The 26,991-nt window shown below is 47.1% G+C and overlaps 1 protein-coding gene across 4 annotated transcripts in view; it reads right to left on the reverse strand.

Moving 5' to 3' along the window:
- Positions 1 to 26,991, reverse strand: part of SLC11A2 (solute carrier family 11 member 2) — a 358,374-nt gene that overhangs the window by 162,695 nt on the left and 168,688 nt on the right. For all 4 annotated transcript variants that reach the window (XM_078688843.1, XM_078688844.1, XM_078688846.1 and 1 more), the window contains 2 exons: positions 25,828 to 25,934; positions 19,874 to 19,944 (listed from right to left, as the gene is read on the reverse strand). In XM_078688843.1, coding sequence (XP_078544969.1) covers positions 19,874 to 19,944; positions 25,828 to 25,934 — 178 coding nt within the window. The remainder of the gene's footprint in view (positions 1 to 19,873; positions 19,945 to 25,827; positions 25,935 to 26,991) is intronic.

The following is a 26,991-nucleotide window of genomic DNA, read 5'->3' on the forward strand; positions in this document are numbered from 1 at the left end:
CTCTGGAATCACAAATGTCCTGAAGGATAACATTCGATTTGTCGACGGGAAGTGTTTCTGGCATGGTACTATCACTGAGGGAATGAGTCGATGAGCGTTCACAGGTTGAGGAGCAAATGCAGGCCAAAGGGAGCCCATTCTTGGTTTTTGTACACCAAATTCTTCCTCATTGGGTGATAGCCAGTTCAGGCAGCACAGTGAGTAAATCTATTTTCAGTGTGTGGTAGTATGGTCTCTGCAATGTACAGTTTGTGTTTAGGGCCACAACTTGGTCAGAGCTTGATTCCGCTCGTCGTCCGCTTTATGGAAAGATTAATATTGGCAGTGAATGAAGGATAAGGAAAGGGCGAACCCACAGGGGTTGGCAGAGCTTAAGTGCAGCAGGCCAACTGACATTTGGTAAATCAAGGAGGGGGGTTAGTGCTTAAAAGACAGCGAAGTCCAGCAGTAGTGGACTTGGGCGATATCAGTAGTCCGGTTGCTGTTTAGGGAGAATTCACCCTTTATATAATATACCTTACAGGAGATGCAGCTTGAGGGTCAAAACAACCGCATTGCCCAGCAGTCCTCCAAGTAGAGCTTCAAACACCCATGTGCAGGACCTGTTGTCAGCCCTCCAGTCGGCCGTCAGTAGGAGCATCAACTCACACCCACTGTCAGATAGTTAGTGCACACTCCCATTAATGGCCTGGCAGTGTCGACTTGGTGAACCAGGGGGCCGCCTCACCACAACATACAGAGATTGTTAGCAAACAGTGGGCTCGCTCTCCCCTCTCCAGGAGTTAGCAAGATATTGTGCCAGTTATAAGTGACCTCATGCAGGGGGGCAGAGGGCAGCATGCAGGGCCCTTTAATGCAGGGTAGCTAGAGTCTGTTCTTCCACCCTAGGCGCTCAAGGGGCCTGCAAACACCACCTAGGTGCCGCTCCTTACCAGGTGTCGCATGGTAGCCGGAGAGCCGGGCAGGATATAGGCCACAATGCCACGCCGACCGGGAACTACACCGGGACTTCTTCCCCAGCAGAAAGGAAACCCGATGCGTGGCAGCCCACGCCTTGCTCAGTCGCGTGGTATCTATGGGGAACTCAGCCATCCCCCCAAGGGGGGGGCCAAGACTAGTCAGCCTTGCCGCACCACTGGTCCGGTCACTAGACGTCATCCCAGGGAACCCTCAAGTTAGGGCAGCGTGTCTCAGTCGTCAGCAGTCCGCAACGGGATTCACGGTGCAGGAGGAGCAAGAGCACGGGTGTGTGTCACCAGTCCACTCCCAGGAAGCCCGACTCAATCCCCCCTGCAGACTGCGCATCCCATGGCCTGTGAAGCAAATCACTGCAGCAGAGAATCACCCACACCGCAGCACGGCGACTGCACCAGGCGCACTCCTGGCCACAGGGTACCACAGTAGGTGGCAGCCGGGACAGGGGTCAGTCCTGCTGGCTATGCAGCCCTCCCTGCGCACCCCAGCTGACAGAGGGTGCGATGTTTGGTGGATACCGGAGTGTGCGTTCCACTGCCGCTGCCCTTAAGCTCACTTAGGAGTCCGCCGCCTAGGCCTCACTTCACAGTTCACTACGCCACCAGCTCAGTGAGGCACAACAGTTCGTAGCTCTAGCCGATCCTCTGCTGCCAAACTCATACCAGTGGCACCAGCACATATCCAGACATCATCCCAGGATTCATTGTGGGCTAGATGCTGCAGATTTCGGGCATAAAATAAGGATATTAGGGACTGGTTCTGGGAGTGCAGAGCTTATGCGACTGCCATCTAGGACTGCTAGCCACGTCCCTCCGGCTGATACATATGATTGTTTTAACTCTTCTACATTTGATGCTAGGGTACTTTGGTACATATTTCTTAATCTTCTCATTCCTATGCAGAAAGAGATTTATAGTTGTAGGGGGCAATGGTGTACCAGTTGGGGGGGGGGGGGGGGGACAGTGGAGGAATGTGCGTCGGCCCCTGGGTCACCTGTGGTTGCGGAGCCGTCCCCACCCCATGTGATGGTGGACGACCCGCAGGTGCTCTTATGTGGTTAACTGGCTTCCCTGCACCCCTTGCTGAGTGACGTCCAATCCTGTGTTTGTGATAAGGACCATGGTTCGTAGAGTTGAGATTTTGTATGGTGGTATCTGATGATTCCCTTCCCCCCTCTCCCGATTCAGGTATTTGGTTGTTGAGAATTTCCTTCCAAATGTACTGCTCACATATCGCCTAGTTCCCCCTCCTTCCCTCATGCCTGGCATCAGCAGTGGCAAACGCTACATGTTGTTTTTTTACTTGAGCCGCTGTGTTTTGGGAGACACTGCACTCATACTGTACTTCTGTTTTTCTATTTTTATCCCGAAATTTGGTCTGGGGAGCTTTGTAATGTAGGCTATAATTTTCACCAAGTGCTAATAAAGACATTTGGAGAAAAAAAATGTTTTCATTCTTCAGGATTGACCAACGTTGGTCAAGTATCCTGTTAAACAGGCTAGAATCCCTACCATAGGCAGTAATCAGTCTGATCTGATTGTTGTTGGTCATTCCGGACTTCTTTCTTTCAGTGCATCTTGTCAATTAAATAACCGGACTCTTTTCCTAGCTATGTCGCGAGCATATCAGTCACAGACCGTAGTTCTAAATCTTTGTTTGATGCATTGCAAATTAACCAGGAAGTCATTATCCACCCTGCAATTTCTTCTGGCTCTAATCATTTCACCAAAAGGAATCACCCTAATGTGAGATCTTGGGTGTGAGCTACTATTGTGTAGGATTGAATTGCAAAAGGCCTCCTTCTGATGCATCGTACTCTCTGTCGCTCTCTCTCAATATATAGTTGAATATCCGGGAGTTATTTTCTCTTTCCTATATGTCCCTCTAAATGTCATGTTTTTGTCATTACAATTGAGGTAGGTAAAGAAATCCTGTAGTTGGTTCTCTCAGCATCTGTCCAACTCATTAAGACAACATCTATAAACGTACCCCAATTATGAATCTGGTCATTCCAAGGAATGCTTCCTGTACCCCAGATTTGACTCTCCTCAAACCAACCCATAAAAAGCTTCAAGTACGAGGGAGCAAACCTGCAGCCCAACGCATCCTTCTCTATCTGTCTTTACCAATGACCATTAAACAAAAATACATTATTTTTTAAATATAAGTTTTACCATGGCAATTAGCATCCCGACTTGTTCAAGATAATCAACCGGTCTTCTGTTCAGAAGAGGTTAAAGCTTTCATTCTCCACTCCTGAATGATGTTGGTTAATCACGCAGTCACATCAAGTGTTGCCAACATCATTACATCACCCATACTCACATCAGTCAACAAATTCAAGAAATGTTTAGTATCCAGTATATACAATAGTATTTTATTAAATTCAATTAGGAAGTTGCAAGATGGTTTCATATGAATTACACTGGGATACCAATATATTTTATTATGTATATTATATGTAATCATAGCTTTTTTATTACATCACATAGAAATCTGTAGAATATGGCGATTTATAAATTAAGATCTCCACAAAGGTGCATTCAATATGCTTCCCGCATGTACTACCCATGTTCGATTGGTGTAGGAGAATACTATATTACATATTCTGATAGAATATTAGGTTATTTCTAGCCCTAAAGAAGTTAGTCATTGATAAAACACCTGCTGGCTGGAACTAAAGATTGTTCGGTTTAACAAAGAAGACTATGAATGCAATCACCGTTGGACAGTGAATGCGTAAATTTGCGTGCTCAAAGGAGAATTGTTGTATTGTGGAACTACAAGAAATAATTCACAGGAACATATCTGACATCATTTTAAAGGGGAATACTTATTGAATATACAAAATGCAATGCTTGGATAATTGAAAGATGTAACAAATAGCCATCACTGCTTTAGAATGTGCCTGAAAATGTATTCATCGACAAAACAGGTAAGCCTAACCACCTTCTTTGGATATTAGGTTGTGCTAGTTAATTTTCACTTAGCACCAATACACGAGTTTGGGAAAGTAACTTAACATTAACAAGCATTTGCAATGCAATAGGTCTTGTATTACTGAAAGTCTGAGCTTTTGGCATTGCAAATAATAATGCAATGCCAATAGCTCAAATGTTCAGTAATATGAGACCTATTGCATTGTTATTGACTTCGAAGCACCATCATACTATCGTCCCTGCCCATGGGACATGGTTACATCCTAAAGTACAGGGTAACAGAAAGCAGCGCATGACAGGAACCCCGACACCCAGAAGCAGCGCTTGAGGGCCCATTTCAGGCGGTAGAACCTGCCAGTGTGCAGAACTGGGTCTCCTACCATGAGTGCAGTGGCATCTGCAACATGGCAGCGCCTCTAAACCTTATTCGTACATGCCACAGCCTCCATTTTCTTCCAGCTGAAAGAGACTTCAGAAAGACGACTTTTTAATAAAACAAAAAAAATGGGCAGAAGCCAGCTTGAGCCATGCAGTAACCAGTAGCACTTTCCTGCGGTGGCATAGGTTGGTGCCTGCGGCCCTGCGCAGCAGTACTGGGGAGGATGGGACAGAGGGGGCCACCGAAGATGACGCATTTGTGATGTAGGTAGAAACTGGATGGCTCTTGTCAGAGGATAGCTGAAGCGCGGTGTGGCGCACAATGTTTAAAGTTAACAAGATCAAAAGTAGTGCCTATAATGTTGCCATTGTTCCCATGGTGCTGTTAGAAAGACATTAAAAATGGTATTTTAAAAGTGAACGCATTAGTTAGTTCAATTGATGTACAGGACCCGCGTAAAACAGCCAGGAATGCCTTGTGATCGCATGTGTTCGGCTGCAGCATCCCTCTGCTCGTGCCCGTCTATGACACAGAAGAGAAAGTACTGTCATGCGCGTCCTTTCGAAATGCAACAAATCGCTTTTACTTAAAAAAGTCAAGGACTGATCTCTCAAGGAAGAAATCATGGGGGGCGCTAGAGGGCGCCAGGCAAGATGGCCGCACATATGTGAGGCTCTGCCGAGACCGTTGAATATCCTGTGAATATCCTTTAATTCCTGCTGCCTACACTGACCAACCCGACGGCGATTGTCCTCTAAAGCGTCAAGGCGAAGAGTGAGACGTTTTTCGTTGCCGGGTGGGACCCCGGACCTGCTTTCCAGGCAGAGGCGCACTACACCGGGTCCGGCGCTGGAGGTGAGCGGCACTGCGATAGGACTCCAGCGGCTAGATTGTGGAGCTACTGAGCCGTCCCTGGGTAACGGAGGATGACGGAGGGACTGAGGCGCGAGCTGGAGGCGGCGGGACCGAGTCTCGACGAGACGGAAGAGAGCGCTGATCCGACGGCCCGGAGCTCGGCCCTGCTACGTGCGGTGAGTGGGGTGAGGCTATAGGCGAGTCCGGGGCTGCGGAGGTAGCGCTGGGCCGCACTAGGCCACATCGAGCGAACCGCGCCTGGTGGGGGCGCGGGCTGGGCACACGCCTCGGCGAAGATACAGTGCTGGGGGTGCGCTGACGGCTAGACTCGCACCAGGGATATCTTCTTCTGCTGCGGAACACTGGTTGGGCTGTGGAACGGGCCGGGAGAGGGCCCTGCCTTGCGACATCGCGCCTTAGATCCCTGAATCGGCAGTTGCTCCTACAGCGGCGGGGGAGGCCGGGTGCATTCTGATATTACCGGCTAGTGAATACTACCTAGACCTGTGTTGAGAGGATCCCTGGGAGGCAATCTACTCTCGGCCGACTGATATTGAGACGGATTGTGGTCCCTGTGAGTCGACATGGGCAGGCCTGAGAGGAACCAGCCCAAAATCAACTTTGAAGCCAAAAAGACAGCGATGTCCACCTCACAGACCCCTCCGGACAGTGAAACCACCGGGGCAGTTGGTGGTACCCCTAACCTTGAGGCCACACTGGTGGCGATGCAAAAGACACTCCAATCCATAGAGGGGACCATGGAAGCGGTCAATCACAGGCTCGACCACATGGCGACACAGTTTGACCTGCAAAATGAGAGGATGGGCGAAGTGGAACAAAGAGTGTCTGCCACGGAGGACGGGCTGACTACGGTGACTAATAAGGTGTTTAACATGGAGCGTGTTTTGGCGGTCATTCAGGCAAAGAACGAGGAATTGGAAGGGAGGTCCAGGCGCAATAACATCCGCGTCACGGGCCTGCCGGAATCTACGAATGTGGGCAAAATGGAGGACTTCATGGAACGCATGTTGGTTGACATTTTTGGGGCGGACCAGCTGTCGCGCGTGTTCATTGTGGAGCGCGCACATCGTTCTTTGGCGAAGAGACCGGTTAACTATAAAGATCGCGATGTCATCCTGCGTCTTGCACGGGAGAAGGGTACTGTTGAGTATCAGGGAAATAAACTTGAATTTTATCCGGATTTCACAGCTGCGGTGCAGACGGCGAGAAAAGAATTCGCCTTGGTGAAACAGCTCCTTCGCGCCGAAAATATCCCGCACGCCATGCTGTATCCGGCCAGGCTTCGGATTGGGCCTCCCTCGGATAACAAAATCTTCGCATCGCCCAAGGTGGCCATGGATTATGCCAAGAAGCAGAAAAAACGTAAAAGGGATTCAAACGTGGCACAGGACGGGGAGGAAGATCTGCAGGATGAGGTGGCTTAAGTGTTCGCTTTGCTGTTTACAAGAATGGCTGAGTTCCACGTACTTCTGGAGGGGAAGTCACTCGGATTCAGGTTGTTCAACTTCCTACTACCTACTGATCACGCACTATGTCCTAAGAGACCTCTGTTATAACTGTCCACGCCTTGATTGACCGCCGCTTCTGACTATTGCGAATGGTACACTTACTGGGCTCTTTATGGTTGCATATTTGTCACGTTGCTCTGCCAATTGTTCAAGTGTCATTACAAAATCTGCACCGGGGGGTGGCTGCGTTGTAGAAGACTTATGCTGTATTGGGACGGCCTTTGGTGAACTATTTGAGGGGTATTGGGACATGTACTGTGACATTGTTTATTTGACATGCACTGCGAGTGGCACTGTGGTACTATTGGACCTGTGCCTAAACTGTGTGCCGAGCGCTGCGGAGGTGGGACTCTTTGCTATCCTGGCGGCTGCAGGGTTGGGGTGGGAGGAGTGGGATGTATACATGGCTTTTACGGTCTGCTCTTCGTTAGTTTACTAGCGAGGGCTGTGTGTCACTACGCCCCCAACACTTGGGAGTTCCCCACACACTAATGGTTGTATGGTTGGGGATTTGGGGTTTGGGGGGTAGGGGACAGCTTTGGCAAGTTTGGGGTGCTGAAGTGGGTGGAGGGGGGATTTTGGGCTTTTGGAGTTTTTGGGTCAGGGCAAGCTGTGTGGCGCTTTATGGTGGGGGGTTGGAATGGACGAGACAGGAACTGAGTCAATCGTGGTCGCTATGCGGCCTTCCATATGCGGCATTACCTGCTGATACTTGTTTGTATACTTACTGTATGCTCTGCATCTTCTGGGGGGCATTAGGACTGTTCTATTGTTTACAGGGTACGCTTGAGGTTTGGTTCTATGAACAGGGGGGGTAATCTTACTTGTATTACCTGGAATGTGAGGGGACTGAATCGTCCGCAGAAAACTAGACAAATGTTGGCATTTCTGAACAGGCATGGGGCACAGGTGGCTTTCATACAGGAGACACATCTTAAGGGAAGGGCGGCTGACACTGTGGGTAAACAATGGGCCGGCTTCAGGCTGGCTTCGAATTATTCGGCATATGCACGCGGAGTTATGATTCTGATAAAAAAAAAAATTCCATTTGTATCGCTGCGTGAAGAGGTTGACGTGGATGGTAGATATATCATACTACACGGCAAGCTGTGTGGTACCTTGGTCACGCTGGTTAATGTCTATGGCCCCAATGCCGATGACCCAGACTTTTATGTTACTCTGTGGAATAGGATCTATATGCTGCCTCCGTCGGCTATAATTTGTGGGGGAGATTTGAATGTCACTCTAGATGGAGCACTGGACAGGAAACATGATAGGCCTTATGCGCACAAGAGAGCGGCTGCTGCAGTGGAATGGGGGGCTTGGAATGTTGGATGTGTGGCGATTGACACATCCTGAGAGGAGGGAAGGCACATGTTGCACGTCTGCGCATGACACATGGTCAAGGCTGGACTATTGGTTGGTGACCCGCGATGTCAGCGGATGGGTGATGGATGTCGTGCACCTGCCTCGGACGATTTCTGATCATGCGCCAGTTTGTATGAAAGTGGCACTACCGTCGCATGCACCAGCTCCTTTTTCCTGGAGACTTCCGGCTGGTACCTTAACTGACTTGGTGTTGCGTGAACGCCTGAGGACGATCATTGAGGAATTCTTTGCTAAAAATGTTGGGTCAGTTGATAGTATGTGCACGGTGAGGGAGGCCTTCAAAGTGACCATTAGGGGAGCGTGTATTGGCCTGCAATCGAGTGTGCTCACATCGTTAAGGGACGCCATGGCTAAGTTGGAGGGAGAATTGTTGTTGCTTGAACGGCGACTGGAGGAACACCCTGAGGAGTTCTTGCTGGCCATTATTCGCATGAAAGTCACTGAATACAATGATCTGGCGGATCAGGAGGTTAAATTCCTGTCCAAACAGACCAGAGCGCGTTATTATGGCGAGGGGGGTCGTCCGGGGCGAGGTTTGGCGGATCGAATTAAAGACCCTTGGGCGAGACATTGTGCAGTGCAGGAAATAGAGGAAGGGGACACCACTATTACTAGTGCGACTGGTATTCTGACCTGTTTTACAAAATATTATGAACAGATGTATGAGCATAGGGAGACGGCAGGGGAGGAAGACCTTGCACAATACTTTGCAGATATAGCGCTGGTCTGGCTTTCGAGGGGTCAACAGGAGCTCCTTATGCATACTATAACCGAGGGGGAATTTAGGGATGCGATAGCGTCATTACCAAATGGCAAGGCAGCGGGCACCGATGGGTTACCGTCTGAATTTTATAAAGAGTATGTGGATCTTTTGCTACCACACCTGGCAATGGTCCTGGAGGAGGCGGTGGAACGGGGTCATTTCCCGACCACAATGAGAGAGGCGCTTTTGGTTGCACTGCCGAAACCAGGTAAACCACCGAATTAGTGCGAATCATATCGGCCCTTGTCCCTTATGAACACCAATGTCAAAATTATTGCTAAAGTGTTAGCGACTCGGCTGCGCCTGCTCCTCCCGATCATGGTGCTGCCAGATCAGTCTGGCTTTATCCCCCTCCGGTCTACCACTCACAATTTAAGGGCCATCTTTGCGGTGTTACATCTTCTCAAACCAGACTTGGCTGCGGTGGCTGTCATGCTAGACCTTCGACTCGGTCGCATGGCGGTATATGATCGCAATCTTACATCGTATGGGGGTGCCATACTTTTTTACGTCACTGGTGACTCTGCTCTACACAAATCCAATTGCACGTGTACGGGTGAACGGCCATGTGTCAGCTCCGTTCCCTGTGCGGCGAGGGACCAGGCAGGGCTGCCCCCTGTCGCCTTTGCTCTTGTGATGGAGCCACTGGCGTGTGTGCTGCGGCAGAGGTATGCGGAAGCTGCCCTGAAGTTTCCTCTTCGATCTCTGGCGGTATCCATGTATGCTGATGATATGGTCCTTTATGTGCGAGAGCCTGCGCGATATTTGGAATCCGTGCTGCGTGAATTTATTCGGTTTAGCCGTCTCTCGGGTCTCTCCATTAATTGGGAGAGATCTGTTATATTGCCACTCACTGACATTGCGGCCCCCTTCCCCTTAGAGTTCCCGTTGGAGTGGGCCACAGGTCCGGTCCGTTACCTTGGAATTTGGATAAATAGGGACTGTCAGGAAATCATTCGGGCTAATTATGGAGTGGCTATCTCTAAACTAGAGGACCAGGTCGCGCGTTGGATTCGGCTCCCGCTCACCTTCGCTGATCGTGTGTCTAATAAAAATGGTAGTACTTCCGAAATTTTTATATCTTTTTGTTAATATTCCGCTCCCGCTTAAATCGCATTTCTTTGCCAGACTGCAGTCCTTGTTGATAGCGTAAACCTGGGCCGGTAAGAAACCAAGAGTGAAATGGGATGTCTTGACTAAGCCGTATGAGATGGGGGACTTCGCCATCCCAGATATGAAACTGTACTACTTGTGCGCCCAAGCGCAGTTTGCTGCCTATTGGCTGTCGGCCCCTCCGTACACGCCACATGTAGCGCTGGAGGCCAGTGCAGTCCTGCCTATTCCACTGAAGGCAATGATAGTCAACACGCACTCTGTGTTTGAGAAGGGGGAAGTGGACACGGTACGCTCCACTACTAATGCCTGGCGAGAATTGGGTAAACGAGCGAACCGACTGCCATTGTATGCCCCTGATATGCCGCTGCTGTATCACACAGAGATCTCGGTCTCCAGTGAAATTGGGGCCTTGCAGGTCCTACGGGGTGCGGGGCTTGACACGGTTGGAAAACTGTTTCCAGGTGCCTCTTTCCTCTCATTGCAGGCTATGACGGATCGCTCTCCGAACGTGGTTATGTCCACGTTTATATATGTCCGGCTCCGAGCAGCCATACACGCCTTATATCCTACATATCCGGAAGAACCCTTGACGCTGGGTGCCTTGCAATTTCTGTACACTGCACCGGATAAGGCCAAGTTGCTCTCCAGGTTATACCGAGCCTCGCAGGAGGATGAGGGGGGAGGCGCAGGGACGGCAAGGGCTAGATGGGACGCGTGCCTGCCTGAACCACTAACAGATGATGAGTGGTCCGAGTGTTGCTCTATGTAAATGTAAATGTAGTTGAGCTTATATAGCGCACAGCTACCCGCAGTGGGTTTCCCGGCGCTTGCTTAGGGAACCCGTCCTGGTATTCCCCTGTGAGATAGCAGGGTATCCACAAGGTGAAAGTCAGGCATCCCGCCGCGAGGGGCCGTTGTGGAGATTAAGCAAGCTATTGCCCAGAGTCGCAGAGTGTGAACCCGTGAGTCGAGGAGGCACCAGGGCGAGAATTATCGAGTCAGTGGAATTTTTAGCCCAAGACCCGCCGAGGCGGAGAATTGAACCCTGGTCCAGGACCGATCTCAGCTCTATGACCGGGGGGTTCGTGGCCAACGGCAATTTTCGCCTTATTCATTATAAATTTTTGCACCAGTGGTACTATACGCCATTCCAGTTAGTAAGGTATGGTCTCCGAGAGACGTCTCAGTGTGTTCGATGTGGGATGGATGATGTGGACTTTGTACACCTGGCCTGGGGTTGCGCGCGTGTGTATGCCTTCTGGGTGGCTGTGACCGAGGCGCTCTCTAAAATGACGTCAATTGAGGTTGCGCTGGACATCCGACTGTGCTTGTTGGGGTTGGCCTCCGGGGTGCCTGCGGGTGTGAGGCGGCTGATAGTATTGGCATTGCAGATTGCTAAACGCCGAGTGGCTATGGCCTGGGGAGGGAGGCGAGCGCCTGATGTGCAACTGTGGCTGTAGGATATGGCATTCTGCAGGGATCAGCTAGTTTGCTACTACGAGGGGCTTCCTGCGAGGTCACGTCCACGTGATTTCTGGGGCCCATTTACGGTGTATATGCTCTCCATGGCTGACGATGACAGTGCTAGCAGTGTGCAAGGAGGTACGTCGGTAGGGGAGGGAAGCTCAATGTGATGGGTTGCGAGTGAGGTAGGCAGCAAAAGGGTACTGGATGTGTGCTGCGATTTCTTCCTTCTGCATTTTTTCTGTGTGACCTGCCTGCATAGGAGTGTGGTTGAGTTATAAGTGCACCGATGCCATGTTCTGCACATAGATCTTGACGGTCAAGGGTTCTGAGATGTGTTTCCCTGATATGCTAAACAGCTGGGTAAAGGTTGTTCTTCGTCCTAAGACCTTATGCACTGCAACATGCTGCCAAGATCTGACTCCTGGAGTGCGGGGTGGAGGGTTGTTGGGGTAATGAAAAGTTGTTTGTATAAAATCACAAAATAAGACCGTATTTACTGTATGCGATGCTAATGTACGATGTAAGTGGACTCTGGAGCACCGGTTGGTGTCCGCTTCAACGGATATCGGTGGGTGCTCTTAAATGTCATTGATTATGTGCTTCGTTTTCACTGCTACCAAATCGTTTGCAGCCGGCCCTGTCAATGGGTTGTAGGCACGCTGCTGTGTACGTGCAACAGGTTCAATAAAGGTCTTAAAATTTTTTTTTTTTTTTAAAAAGGAAGAAATCATAAAATCCCCAAATTACCAGCTGCAGCCACTCTGAAACTAAGTTTTCTACACTTTTTACCTGTGGGGTCTCTGTGTCAGCACTCACTAACAAGCCGATTCTTGTCAGGTGGTGGGTGGGCCGGGCGATTGTTGGAAGCCCCATTTTGGAAACAAACTTGATTGGGGGTTGATAATGTGGTGAAGTTGCTTAGTGGATACATGCACAAACCGCACAGTGCATGGTGATCAGCTCTATCGGGTCTGTTGCTGTCTGTGCGGTCAGATTTTCTCCCAACCGGCGGTGTTCGCATCCTGCCATCTGTGTCAGGCTGTGTGAGTGCAACCTGCAGTTTTGATTGGCCCGTGTGTCTCCGCACTGCATGCTGGGCTGTGTGCACCCTGGTCTAAGTGCTCGACATAACCCACCTTTTGCGCTCTGTGAGGAGCATCCGTCCTACACTATGTTAAAGTCTGTCCATCCTACGCTTTATATTGGGCTGTATGTGTACCAAGCAGTGTGTGTTCCAACATGCACTCTGTACAGGTTCAGGGGCATTCTTGAAGTGTTATACACTGCTGTGGAGTTTCGTTCCCTGAAGAAAAAAAATCTGTTACATTTTCCTTGGAAGAGGACACATTCATGACGTAGGTAGACACCGGATGGCTCTAGTCAGAGGATGGCTGAAGCGCAGTATGGCGCATAAAAATAAAAAAAAATGTTTAAAGCGCAACATGGCGGCATGCAGTGAGCGCTTTTTTGTGTAAATATAAAGCGGCTGCACAAGAGGTGCTGCCACCATAATTAAAGTTAAACCGCGACCTCGCAGTGAGCGCTTTTTGTAAATATAAAGCAGACGCACAAGCACCCACATAAGTCCCCGCTGTTAGTAAATTGTTTAAAAAAAAAACTGTGCTAACACTAAGGCTCAGACGGCATGTTGTGGCTGCTTCAACAAGACATTAAGTAAATAGTCCTCTCTAACTCCTAATGAAAGTTGGAGAGTAAGGACACATGTAATAAGAGGGGCTGTCCTAATGGAAGGTAACAACAAGAGAGAGGGAGGTACTAAGGAGGGACTACTAAGCTTATTGACAAATCAAAAGCCATCATTGACAAAAGACAGGAACAGGACCCAATTGTGAAGATGGGCGGAGCTTAATGCCCATATCCAGAATACAGCATGTCTCAAACGACCAGCACAAGCACTGCCTAGGCGAGACCTAAAAATCACTTAATGACAACTTAATGAGGCACCTACCACAACATGTATTTCGAAAGGAATGTTTACAGAAGCACTCATCATCTTATGTACTTATAATCACACAAGAAGAAAGACACCATGATATCAACCTGCATTTATCACACAATGGGAGCCAAGGATACAACCGGGAACTTAACACAGGTGCCTCAATTTCCTTGAACATGTTGCATGTAGTAAAAGGCTAATATCCATATCCTGCTCAGCAATAATTTTCCTTTTGCAAATCATGAAGTATGAGAAGCCTTCTGGCAGGTGATGTACTTGATTCCGTTATAGGGGTTCTAGCATGTGGTCATCTTTACCCCACTGAAATGTTGCGTGGGATCTCTTCTCATAGGGGGGTCCACTAGCTGTCTCAGTGGACAACATGGCAGCGGCAGGATGTCAAGGTAATATCTATTTTTATGCCTTTGTAATGGTTTAACATGCGCAGTGGGTGATGCATGCCAATACATGATGAGAGCTTCTTTGGAGGAGTACTGAGGCAGTGGAAGAACTTGTAAACGGAACCCAGCTTGCGGGATGTACCCTGTTCTGGTCTGGTGAGTGTTATTGTTAACTGGGACTTATCGAGCACGTGTTCACCGACAGGTCTCTTAGCACTATGAGAGAGAAACTAAACCTCTCCAAAGATCAGCATGTACGCACTCCCAGTCTTGGCCTACATTGTGCCCCACGCTTTATTGAAAAGAAGCGTCTTAAGTTTTGTCCTGAATCGGAGACGGCTTTCCGGTAGCCCGAGCCACAGTTGAGGGACCATTACAGAGAAGGCTCTGCCCCCTTTGGAGGTCGTATTGAAGCGTGAACAGGCAATAGCCCGGCTTCGGACAAGCAAAGAGTACGTCCTGGCACATAATCTTTGAGGCGCACCTTGATATAAACTGGGGCCCAGCTGTGGATGGCTTTGTGGGCAATGCAAGGCCTTTTACCCTGGCTCTCTGATAGGGAGCCAGTGGAGCTGCTGCAATAGGGGGGTAGCATGTGCCTGTCATGGGAGCCTGAAGATTATCCTAGCTGCGTCATCATGGCAACTTGGAGTTTGTTTAACAACTTCTCAGGGAGGCCAATGTACAAAGCGTTCCATTATCCAGTCGTGACACAATCATTGTTGACACAGCCATCCGTAGTGCAGTAAATGAAAGGAGTGGAACCAGTCTTCGCAGCTGTCTCAGTAATCCCACGCATGTCCCCGCCACGGTGGACACCTGGTTCGACATGGGAGAGCTTGGCATCTATTTTTATGCCAAGACTTTTTACGACCGGGACTAGCGTGGGGGTGGTACCCAGCTCTCTTGGCCAAAAGAGGTCACTCCACGGATTGTTTCCGTTGGTAATGGCCAGAAACTCGGTCTCGTCGATATTAATTTTAAGTAAGTTGGATATCATCCTGTTAACCGTGTACCAGAGTAGATTTTGCATGCATGCTTGGGCCGGAGAGGAGTTGTTGATCTAGATGATTATTTGTGTGTCATCGGCGTAGTTGAATACTTGGAACTCCATGTGGGCCAGAGCAGCAACCAGCGGCTGGAGATAATGTTGAAGAGAAGGGAGGACAGTGCTGAGCCCTGGGGTACTCCGCTCGTTAATGCGCCGATGATGGACACCTAATCAGCCAGCTGGACGCTTTGAGACCAGCCTGACAGGAAGGACGAAATCCATTGATGTGCCAGCCCGCGGATACCCAGCTCTGAAACCCGTGAAAATAGTTGGTCATGATTGACTGTGTCGAATTCCGTGGATAGGTCTAGTAGGACCAGGGCGCATGGCTTCTTGCTGTTGGCCGTAAGTCTGAGTTCGTCCATCACTACCAGCATTACCAGCTCTGTCCTGTGGTGGGCCCTGAAACCTGCCTGTTGCACCTGGAGCAGCTGTTGTTCCTCGAAGTTTAATAGGGTTTTCAGGACATGCTGTTCAACTACTTTTGCCAAATAGGGAAGTAGGGAGATGGGCCTATAATTCTTAAGGTTGGCTACATCGGCCCCTGTTTTTTTTTAGCAGGGGGCAACCCTGGCTTCCTTGAAATTGGCAGGGACATAACCCCTTTCCAGTGACCGATAGAGCAGGCTGCAGACCTCTCTCTACCCCGGATAGAGCCATTCAGAACACCCTTGGTGGACAGGTGTCCGCTGGCGAGCCAGACTTAACACGGCCCATTAGAAGGATCAGAGAGTCGCAGTTCAGCCTTGGAAATATGGCAAGGGGCTTGCCGTGGGCATAGGCTGTTAGGTCCACAGCCCGGGGGCACTGGCCGACGGGCATATTATGTACGTTCGTTAAGATGTCCCTAACTTTATAGAGGAAGAAGGTCTGGAACTTATTACAATCTTACATGCTTAAAGCGGATTTCTGTTCTTGTTTCTGCCTAAGTTCCTTTAGGAATCGGAAGGTTTCTTTCTGCTTATTATCAGCCGGCTTTTTTAGGGCTCGCCTGGCGTTGGAGCGCGAAGCGCTCCCGCCAGCGAGTTCTATAGTCACCTTCCTCCCTGCCAAGGGAGTGTGAGCTGTGAACGAGCAGCTCTAGACCTGTGAACGAGCCGACTCAGGTCCGTGAACGCGCGGGAACGTCAATGTGCACGTTCACGCGCATCACGCTCCTGTCCTCCCGCGTCTCTGCCGAGGCGCGCTCCAGGCCGACTTGCGGTGTGCGTCACAGCGTGTTCCAGCAGCCGGAGGTAGGTAAGTGAGGGCCGGGGGGGATTTGTTTGCTTGTTTGTTGCTAGCTTGTGATTAAATGTTTTTTTTAATGAGGGCAGACAACAGGAATCGCCCGTGTTGTGTGGCGATCTTGCGGCCCCTGTGAGAAGCGTGGCCTTGGAAACTGGGCTTCACATGCGTGGGCACTATTTTCGCTGAAACTTGTTTTTTTTGCTAGCTCCGCCATTGCAATAGGAGGCGCAGGGATCAAGCTGGAATGAGGCAGGCACGTTTGTGGGCTGTGACACTGCATGTGATTTATAAAATCATGAGTGGTCCAACCTGTAATATGTTCATTGTGGGTGTACGGAAGGGGAGAGAGGGGTGAGGATGCTGTTGTGTTTTGCATTTCTCTGGAGGTGTATGGGTGTGTTGCACGTCTCTTCCCCCATTGCCGCAATTCCTCGGCTGGTATGTGTGTTAATGCCAGGCACATGTCAATGTAGCTCTTGGATGGGTAGTTTCCAAGCACTGTTACCAGCAACCTGCGAGATTGCTCATTCGGTTTATGCTCCTGCTACAAAACTCTTACATTACAATGCAGTGACATTATTAGGAACACATTTTTTACTTCTATTTTACTCTGCGCTGCATACAACTCTTTTACTGGTTCTAAGAGCTGTAAATAATAGCTAGTTACATTTCTCGTGTGTAGCATGCTGAGAGCGCTGCGTGGGTTCTTGCCATTGACCTCGTTGCTTGAAAGTCTGTTTATCAAGCAATGAATTACACACTTTGTTCTCAGTGCGAATGGAACCCACGCCCCTCCCACTCTTGAACGCTCCCACCCTCCACACTAACTGTTGGGAGCCCGGAGCTGCCGCCTGCTCGGTAACACACTCTGTGTGTCTTACCACAGTTAAATTTCTCCTGCATTTGATGAACAAACCACTCACTAATGAGCAAAACAGTTGAATAAGTCGCTGACGTCTTTCACCAGCTCAGGGTTGATAAACATGTCCACCAAGTCTGCCAGCACCGCCGTTCTGCTTCAAACTTTCTAAAGTGCCTCAAGACTTAGTAGTGGGTCTTGTGTGCTGCACTATTACATTTTTCAGGCGTGTTTGTGTTTTAATGCATGTCCCTTAATTGTGAGCTACGGAGCTTTTGAAATTAGGGCGATGATTCCCAGTGGGAAAAAACATACATTGTTAACTATAATTTATATAATGGCAGTGATTACCCGACCACAGTGTCATGGACTGCGACCAGCCAAACATTGCTCATCCCTGCCAAATAGGGGCCATTGAGCAATGTGATAACTGCAACCCTGGAGTGACTCACTCACTGGACTAGTAAATATGGTTCTTGAGTGTGTCTGTGCAGCAGGAAAAATAATCAATGTATAGGTTCTCATGGTGATTAAGAATGGACCAAGAATTATTTTCCTTACCAGTTTTAAGTACAAAAACACTCCATTTTAGATAACTCTCCACAGGTAGGCTGCTAATAAGAATGTTTTCTTTTTGTATAGTACGTTGTGAACTCAATCACCCTCAGACACTTCTAAAGCTATAACAACCAAGCATTAGAACAGGCAGGAAGATGTTGCCAGCATTGCAAGGACAAAACAAGCATTTGCAATGCAATAGGTCTCGCATTTGCGAGAGTTTGAGCTATTGGCATTGTAAACGATAATGCCATTTATTTTTATGTTGGTTTCAAAACAGATAAAAAAGGCATTGTCATTAACAATGCCAATAGCTTAAACTTTCGCAAATGCGAGACCTATTGCATTGCAAATGCTTGTTATATGTAGCAAACACGGCTTTGTAGTCGGCGAGAGCCACTGGATCATATGATTTGCGCCAGGCCCTCTCATATGGGACAGTGTTTGTTTCTTCCCCTCAGGTCCTCGTTGAACCAGGAGGTCCCTTTGCCCTTTTTCCTAACTCTCTCCCTCCGAGCAGGTGCCAACTTGTCTACAGCTTCTCTTAGCCTGCCTGTGAGGGATTCGCTCTCCTGTTTAAGGTTTCCCAGCATGCGTTTTTTAGAGGAAGGTTTGTGCAATGTACCCACTAGGTCGATTGCCTTTATTTTATTTCACCCTCGCAGCACTTTCCATTCTGGGGGCTGTTGTGCCAGTCGACTGACTAGCGGAATCAGGCACCTGATCAGGTAGTGGTCCGACCAGGAGCAAGGAGTGATATCAGTCAGGCTGGCTGATGTCTGGGTGGTCCATACAAGGTCGAGGTGTGTCCCTTAACATGGGTGGGGGAATTTACGGGCTTTTAAAGCCCCAAAGTGGTCATAGCTCCAGCTGTTTAACATGTGAATCTCTGGGCACCTGATCCCAGTGATAGTTGAAGTCCCCCAACACCAGGAGGCGCTGGTGGTGAGGGGACTTCAGAGTGCTGTGTGCTCTGAGGGTGGTTAGAAGCAGAAATGCCTGAACTAACCACACGGTCAGTTCGGAGAAGTAGCCCATTAGCATAATGAGAAGCCCACAAGCATAAGCACTAACAAAAATCACAGCGGACACATTTCCCATAATGAGAGATGCAGTAGAGGTCTGTGCTCAGATGACTCCCCATCTCACGCAAAAAGGTTCAGTATCATGATACAGGTGCAGTGAGAGCACAGCTGTCAATTTAGGCCAAGACCAATACAGTGGACTGCAAATCTTCATTCAGCTGGCGCTTATACATTTTCTCATTAATTCTTGCGTATATTTATAATGCTATTGGTGCAGAGCAAGTACAGGTATCACTCACATATTAACATTTGAACAATGTTATTTCTATTCCTGTATCCAAGGTAGAGTAAACTATTCAAGAGTTAAACATTCTTAGCTGACATTAGTGTTTTATCTACAGATCACAAGATTAAATTCTAGCACTTCTTGTGAAATAAGCATCATCTAATATTTGCAACTGCAAAACTGCAATATGAAGCACTCGTAGAAAAGAGTAATTCTAGAAATCAACTAATTGTGTATAGATCACGGGTCGAGCTTACTAGGCTAAGGTTGATTAAAAAATTCAGACTTGAGGGTCAGGCAACAGTTTGAAGTTTTACGAAGTCTGAACACCAAAGCACAAGCAAGAGCTAGAGCCCCAACAAGAAGATAAAACAAGCAGTCTGCATGCTTCACACTTTTATTCATCCCACTGTGCAATCATCATTCGTGTACAAATGCAACAATTAGAAAACCGAAAATCAACAGGGTTCACAGTGATGCATTAGTTAGGTGCAGAGAAAAACATGCTCAGGTGGTCCTCTCACTAGTCAGTCACTCTGCTCTCTCCAGACACCAGCTCAAGATGACTGCGAAACTATTGGATGATTGTCAAAGTCATCATGGAAAGAGGTAGACTGAGTGAGGTATGTCTCCCTTAATTCACAAGAGCCATTACAAAATGTTTCAAAGAACTTACCAGGTCTAACGTGTCGGATTTTTTTCAAAGCACTCAAAAGCCCCCTTGGATTACCACAATGGAAACTCCATGGGTGATTACACTGGCACCGGTTACCTTAGTTCACTTACAAATTAGTTTCGTAATGCCAGTATAATTTGAAAGTTTTCTAGCTATGACAAGTGAAGTAAGGAGAATAAAAATATTATAGGAACCTCCTTCATGAAAGGTAAAGGTACTCAAACAAGATATTCCTGTGCAGTATGCACATTTTCAAAATATAACTTAACGTCTGGACTCTGCATTCTATCCTAAAGGATAAGTGTTTCTTGTTGAATTAATTGTTTGCCAGTTGTTGAGGAGTGTGATGGCATTTGGGTGGTGAATACAGAATAAAAAACTACATTTAAATGTAAAGTTCTTCTTTGTTTTTACTCACCATATTTATCCAGAAACAGAAACACAAAAGTGTCTGCAATGGTGATGAGGACACCACCCCACAAAGGAATCCTAAAGTAAAAAATACAAAAAGCATACCCACAATTAGAGAATCCTTAAATGATATAAAACATACAACATATATTGTGGATAAGGAGAGAATATTGCGCTGCACTGGTTTTCACTGGGCATAACCACACCAGGGTGAGTATTGGTATTCTATTAAAGTAATTTGAAGAGGTTTTAAGACACTTCTTGTCATCACTGTTATGGCTTTATGTCACAATCTAGGGACCAGGCAGCTGAATGTGTAAGCATGCTAGTCAATAAAGAAATTATGTGATGAAGAAGGAAGTACAGTTTAGAAAAGTTAGCATCTGAAATCAGTCCAAATGTTGCCTCGCACTGGAGTGAGTTGAGACGTTTTTACATAAGGATCAGACACATGTATGTCTTCAACACTGTTTCCAGCCCACTGGGGTATTCTCTTCCTTCATGGTAAGATATCAACTTTTATAATAATTAATACATTCTACAACCCAAAGAGAGACCAAGCAGGGATTGCCATGGTACAGACTAAACAGAGAAACCTGCAGACTTATTACAGTAAATATCAATATCTGCTATGATGGTATATGAAAGGACATCCCCTTCAAGAATCTCACACAACTCAGAAAAATCACAAGGGAGACGCTTTTCTGTAAATATCACTTTCTAGTTCTGGTACAGAGATTCTTTCCAGCTTTGGGCATTGCCTCAGTACTACTCTTCCTAAGTTCTCAGCTTTTTCCATCAAACACTAACATTTTCACCTTGAGCAATGCTGGATTTAACAGCAGGCTGATGTGACATTTGGTGGTGCTGCCGCAACTACAAGGTGCATTGTGGTAGAATTATCAATAGGCCTCAAACCTGGTAGTCTCAATCTTTGCAAATCAGACGGAATACGCAATTACAAGCAAGTTTTCAGGCTTTTCTACTTAGGCTACTACTTTCAGCTTTAAAGTGGCCAGACTTCCTAGCCTCAGCGTCCATCGTTAGAGGGGCTTCTATGCATTTGTATCTGACCGAATTTGTATCACGGAACAGCCTTCGGTTCATATATATTTTCATCATGTTCACAATTTTTTTAATGCACTTGGCTTTGCTTTTTCTAATAGGTATAACGTGTGCACACTATTATTAGTAAGCAGAGTTATATTTCACTGTATTACTATAACAATTCAAAAACATTATCACTTTTCAGGACGTTTTAAGAAAGGCATGTATACTAAGAGGACCTAACATCATAAGCTGCTCATATTGGGTTTCCGATTTTAAATACTCTAAAACAGACATAAAGGGCCTAATTACGAGTTATGGGGCTAAATTACAATCCCTTTGCAAAGGGATAAATGATGGTCCCTATGAGTATTAGCACAGGGATAGGAATTACGAGTTGTGTGATAATTATCACACCCTCCCAGTTTTCCCGTTGATATATTCCAACAGGTCAAACCTGCCGAAATGAATCGGCATAAAAGGCCTGGGAAAAAGGCAAAACATGTGGGATTCAGTGTGTTCAAAACTGATTCGAATAACATAAAAAGCCCTTTTCAAAATACCTTTTTTAGTACCAGCTGAGTGATCGGAAGGAGTGGAGCTAAATGTACAATCAAAGCATACAATATCACTATTACATCGAATCACCCGACCATATAGCCAATATAACAGAACATTTTTATTTAAAAAAAAGTATAATAAAATTTCGAACAGTCAATAAGCCACTGCGAAAAAGTGAATCAGTTTATATAAATCAATAATCAAATCAAACTATTAATTATAGCAAAATTAATATTTTTTATACCATTTTACATAGGATAAAAACAATGGGTACACAGTTTCCACTAATTTCTCTTTGTACATACAGAAGTATCATCAGTTATAAAATACAGTAAATGAATTCATACAATCCTCATACTCTTAAAACAAGCATTTACAATGCAATGGTCTCTGCATTGTTAAAGTTCGAGCCATTGGCTTTGCTCATGACATTGTTTTTATTTATGTTTTAGTTTTGAAAACATAAATAAATGACATTGTCATTTACAATGCCAATAGCTTAATAGCTCGCAAATGCGACACCTATTGCATTTGCACCCACACAGAGCCACCCACACAAAGCCACCCACACACACATACAGAGCCGCCCACAGAGCCATTCACATACAGCCACCCACACACACAGAGCCACCCACACAGAGCCACCTACACAGGCAGAGCCACCCATGCACACAGACGGAGCCACCCACGTGCACACAGACAGAGCCACTAACGCGCACAGACAGACAGACAGACAGAGCCACCCACGCGCACACAGACAGAGCCACCCACGCGCACACAGACAGAGCCACCCACGCGCACACAGACAGAGCCACCCACGAGCACACAGACAGAGCCACCCACGCGCACACAGACAGACAGAGCCACCCACACGCACATCGAGCCACCCACGTGCACACAGACAGAGCCACCCACGTGCACACAGACAGAGCCACGCACAGACAGAGCCACACACACACACGCACACAGACAGACAGAGCCACACACACACTCACACAGACAGACAGAGCCACACACACGCCTGCCCAAGTTATGTGATCAGTGGTTACTATTACTGCATCCAGATATCAGAGTACTTGTTTGTGATTGAATATCAGTATCATCATGAGATACTAAACACAGTTTTGAGTCGGAAATGGAAAGTAGCACCAAAAGAGATAGAAGCTGAAATTATTGGCAAACAGGTCACCTTGTTGTAAATGGGTGCCACTGGTCACACTGCAGAGCGTGGGGTTGGGGTGGGGCTGAGGGGGTGGCGGGGGCCTTCTTCATCTGCACCAGCGCCAGAGGTCCTTTGGCCACAGTTTATTATTCCACATTGAAATGGTGTTGTTTTAAAATACGATTTGTCAATTAAGTTTTACTTTGCGGTGCATTAACCCAGCTTTGTATCCCTCGGAGGTCGATAAAATAAACATATTTAATAACTGCACCAATTTACTGAGCACCCAGAGATGGCAGTGTTCGCTGTATGTGCTATAAAATATTAGAGATTAAGAAAGATGACATTGTTAGGTTAAAAATCAATTGTATTAAAATACAAGTCTGGTGCTGTATACATTAACCCTGCAGCAATGTGAAAACAAGTTGTCCCACAGGAACTGACTGGCTGCATGTCTTGGGTGACTCAGTCTTAAGAAACTCACCACTTCACAGTAAAACCCCGGGGCTTTACCTGAAACACCCCTTTGAAACGTGTAAAGGGGATGTGTGGTCGTGTTTTGCGCACAGGAAACCGTTTAAAATGACACACACGAGGTTTTACCATTTTCATGACCTGAATTGTTAACATTTCAGAATTCAAATGATCCGGGGTCTGACGGCGGAACATACTTTACGTACCCTATGCTTTGTTGCGCTGTTTATTTATCTGGAAGTGTTGTAAGGCGCTATGTGTCTCCTTGGCATGGTACGGCTTGTTAGAGGCGCGTGTATAGCGCTTATTCGCTCTTCTTCCCACTATCTGTAGAAAAGAACCGGCACCCGCCCAAGCCACGCCTCTCTAGCCAGCACTTACAAACACTGTCAGAAGCTGCAAGCGCAACCTGCGGAAGGGGCCTGTTGCACAGCGCCACTGTTTGCATTGTAAAATATTCCTTCGTACAGCAGCGAATGTCTCTTCCCGGCAGCCTTTGCGGGGGGGGGGGCTGCATAGCCTCCCTCCTGGTCAGGGTAAGGAGGGGGTCACTTTCAGCACTTACACGGTCATCATACTCCCCTTCGAGCCTCCTAAGCACGCGCCGCCCCCTCGTCCTCCTGGAGGCTTATGAGTCATGAGCTATGCATAACAAGTGTGACGTAAAGCGCTCAATACACTACAATGGGATGCGTATCACTATAAAAATAAATTAAAAACATGTCAGAGAGGGTCTGTAGAGAGCTGATCGGCACAGGTGGTAGCGAGAGAATACTTGGAGAAAGAGGACTTTGAGGGTGTGAAATCTGCAGCCATCAAATACTGTTGCAAGTCATTACCTATGCATAACAAGTGTGACGTAAAGCGCTCAATACACTACAATGGGATGCGTATCACTATAAAATAAATTAAATACATGTCAGAGAGGGTCTCTAGAGAGCTGATCGGCACAGGTTGTAGCGAGAGAATACTTGGAGAAAGACGACTTTGAGGGTGTGAAATCTGCAGCCATCAAATACTGTTGCAACAAGGGGGAGTTAACAACTGAAGAGGGAGGGGCTGAAGGTGGGAGGGCAGGTGAGAGAAAAGGCAGCCAGCTTGTTTCTGAGCGCCGCGCGCCTCGTGAACAGCGCCGCGCGCCCCTCTGCAGACTCCCCCTGCATTCCAGAGAGGCGCGCGACGCGATCCTGTCTGCCATGCAATGCTGTGGAGACAAGACCTGGCTGCGCGCACAACGTTATCCTATGGGGAAACGCTGCGCGTGGCCAGGTCTTGTCTCACTTCGGTGTTCTCAGACTGCTGAGACGCCGACAATAGTTCTCTGGGGAGAACGCGCTTTCAGCGCGTTACTAGCCGAGACCTAAAAAAACAATCAAAACTATGTTCCATTTGAAAATAATGTGCTTCGTTGTATCTGTCGACACAGCGTTTCGGTGAAACCAGCAAATTAACATCACCTTCTTCAGGACAAATATTGATATTCAATTGTTTTCACTATACAAAACAGGAAAGATGATCTATTGAGTTCATATTTACAATGGCTCATTCGTTATAGACTTGCCTAACTCATACACAAACTCTTGTTATATATACGCAGTTAAAATTAAAATTTATTTTAAAACCATTATATATAAAATATTTTACTAATGTTTTATATATAATGGTTTTAAAATCCCCCCCAAATTTTTAACTGCGTATATAGGCCCATTTGGTATAGGATGCCAATGTGTTTATTTTATTCATGTGTGGCTCACATTGAACGGCCACTATCGCCTGTAATAGCCAACTCCAAGTAACGGCAGACCAAGGATAAATCAAAAGCAAAACTGGTTCTCAATGCCTTTTGCAACTGCAACAGAGGTGAAGTCTAATTTCCATTGGTACTGAAATCCAAAGTTGTGCACATGTAATGTACCGTAAACCTCTGGTCTCCTCTGCTTTGGCATGTATATCTAGCCACTTTAATAAATGATGACCAGTCATGCAGTTGGTCAGTCCAGGTTTGTAAGAGATAATCTTTTCCTTTTAAATAAATATGTACCAGGGTGGACCTGTAAACCCTTGAAAGTCAGACCCAACACAAAGTCTATCTACTTCTCTACAGGGAAACAGTGCAAATCTTCTAATAAGGGCACTTTGGGCTCTATTTTGGTCTTGCAAAACATCAAGCAAGCAACTGCATATTGAATTGCCCGCAGGCCTAAATTCTGCCATGCAGGCATTACCTCCTATGTGACATACACAATCCTTGGGCTTACAGTATTAGTCCAATAGTAGCCACCAATTGCTACAACACTCGACACCATGAAAAATAATTTACATCCTTTTTTTTTTTTTTTTTTTTACAGATTACCCTCCAATATCACTGTTTTTCAAGGCCATGCTAACGGTGGCAACGACAAACAAGTGTTAACGGAAACAGGATGGCGCAAATATTTTGTTCAAAAGGATCAAAGTCATGCTGCTTCGCTAAGCTTGGTGATCTTTTAAAAAGCAAATAAGCTAAATCCCACTCAATAAGTCAGGAGTATCGTAGAGGAATGGCCAGCGCAAACATTTCGTTTGTTGGAATTTTCAGCCAGCTTTTTTAGTGCCACTGACGCTTTGGTACAAATACTCAAGGACCACGGGTGGGTTTTGGGATAGCTTCTGAGAACAAGCATAGGGACTTGAGCTACTTTAATCTATAAGAACAGAACTAAATAGAGCCCACTTACAATCCGGCAGAAAGTAGGCTGATCGCAATGGCTGACCCAATGACTTCTTGCATGTCTGATCCTATGATTGCCAGTTCAACCATCAACCACAGCAGGATGCGAGGGAACTGTAGCAAAAAAACAGAAAATAACGTGGTCAGACTTCATTAAAGGCAAATGCACCAATGAGAACAAGCAGACTGTTTTGCACCAACTACACCTTACAGTTGAGAGACAGACTGCCCAGGCAAGGATTATCACTTCAGTGTTAAGGTCTGCTAACTATTCTTATAATGTGTGGTGCAATGTATTATATTACACATGGTGTGGAGAAAATAGGGTAGAAGAAGTATCCATCCTTGAAGGATGACAGAAAGAGTACCAGAAGGTATTCCCTCCCTCCATCAAATTACAAAATGCAGTCGAACAGAAGGACATGTCCGTGTGACTATGGGTCTATAACAAGGGGCTATGAGAAACAAGTCAGGTGGATCCTTAATAGCAAAAAGTGACAATGCAGGCAAACAGAAAGGCGGCACATAGTTGCCTAGTGATACCTACCCCAATAGAGACTCCTTCACTGAGATTTAGGAACCAATATGTTTTTGTAAGTTATTGATGCCTTTATACAGCTGTACCTTAAGTCGACAGTCTGAGTGTGCTTTTTTAAGACACGTAACCAGCACCCTCTAAGTCAGACAGGTGGGCACACGCTCTAATCTTTTGCTTAACGACGTTGCTGCAGAAATGGCAAGAGACTTTTTTCCCTTTCTAGCTTGGCATGGATGGCTCACTGCTAATCCTATGCTTAAAAAGTTTGCTAGAAAAACAGACATTTGAGGTGAGCAGATTCAGAGTGTAGCTCGTGTCGGAGGGTGCTCTATACAGGAGCTGTTGTCCACTTAAACTTGGGAACTACCCAGAGTTAGTACGTCCCACTGTGGATAAGGAAATCACTATCTCCAGGGGATGGGCTTCCTAGGACACAGCACCTGAGTCGGCCCAGGGGATGCAGTCCCCGGACCTTTAGAGCCTTGTGGAGGGGGCCTGTAAGCCCCTCTCCACTTTCATCAATTTCGGCCCCTCTGATGGCTCAGCCACAATATATTTGTCCCCGGGGGTGGGCTCCCCGTAGCCTCTGATGGCTCGGAAAGAGGTGGAGGACATGCATCCACCCTCCCCAAA

This window comes from Lissotriton helveticus, chromosome 1_1 (genome assembly GCF_964261635.1).
Source record: "Lissotriton helveticus chromosome 1_1, aLisHel1.1, whole genome shotgun sequence".
Taxonomy (NCBI): domain Eukaryota; kingdom Metazoa; phylum Chordata; class Amphibia; order Caudata; family Salamandridae; genus Lissotriton; species Lissotriton helveticus.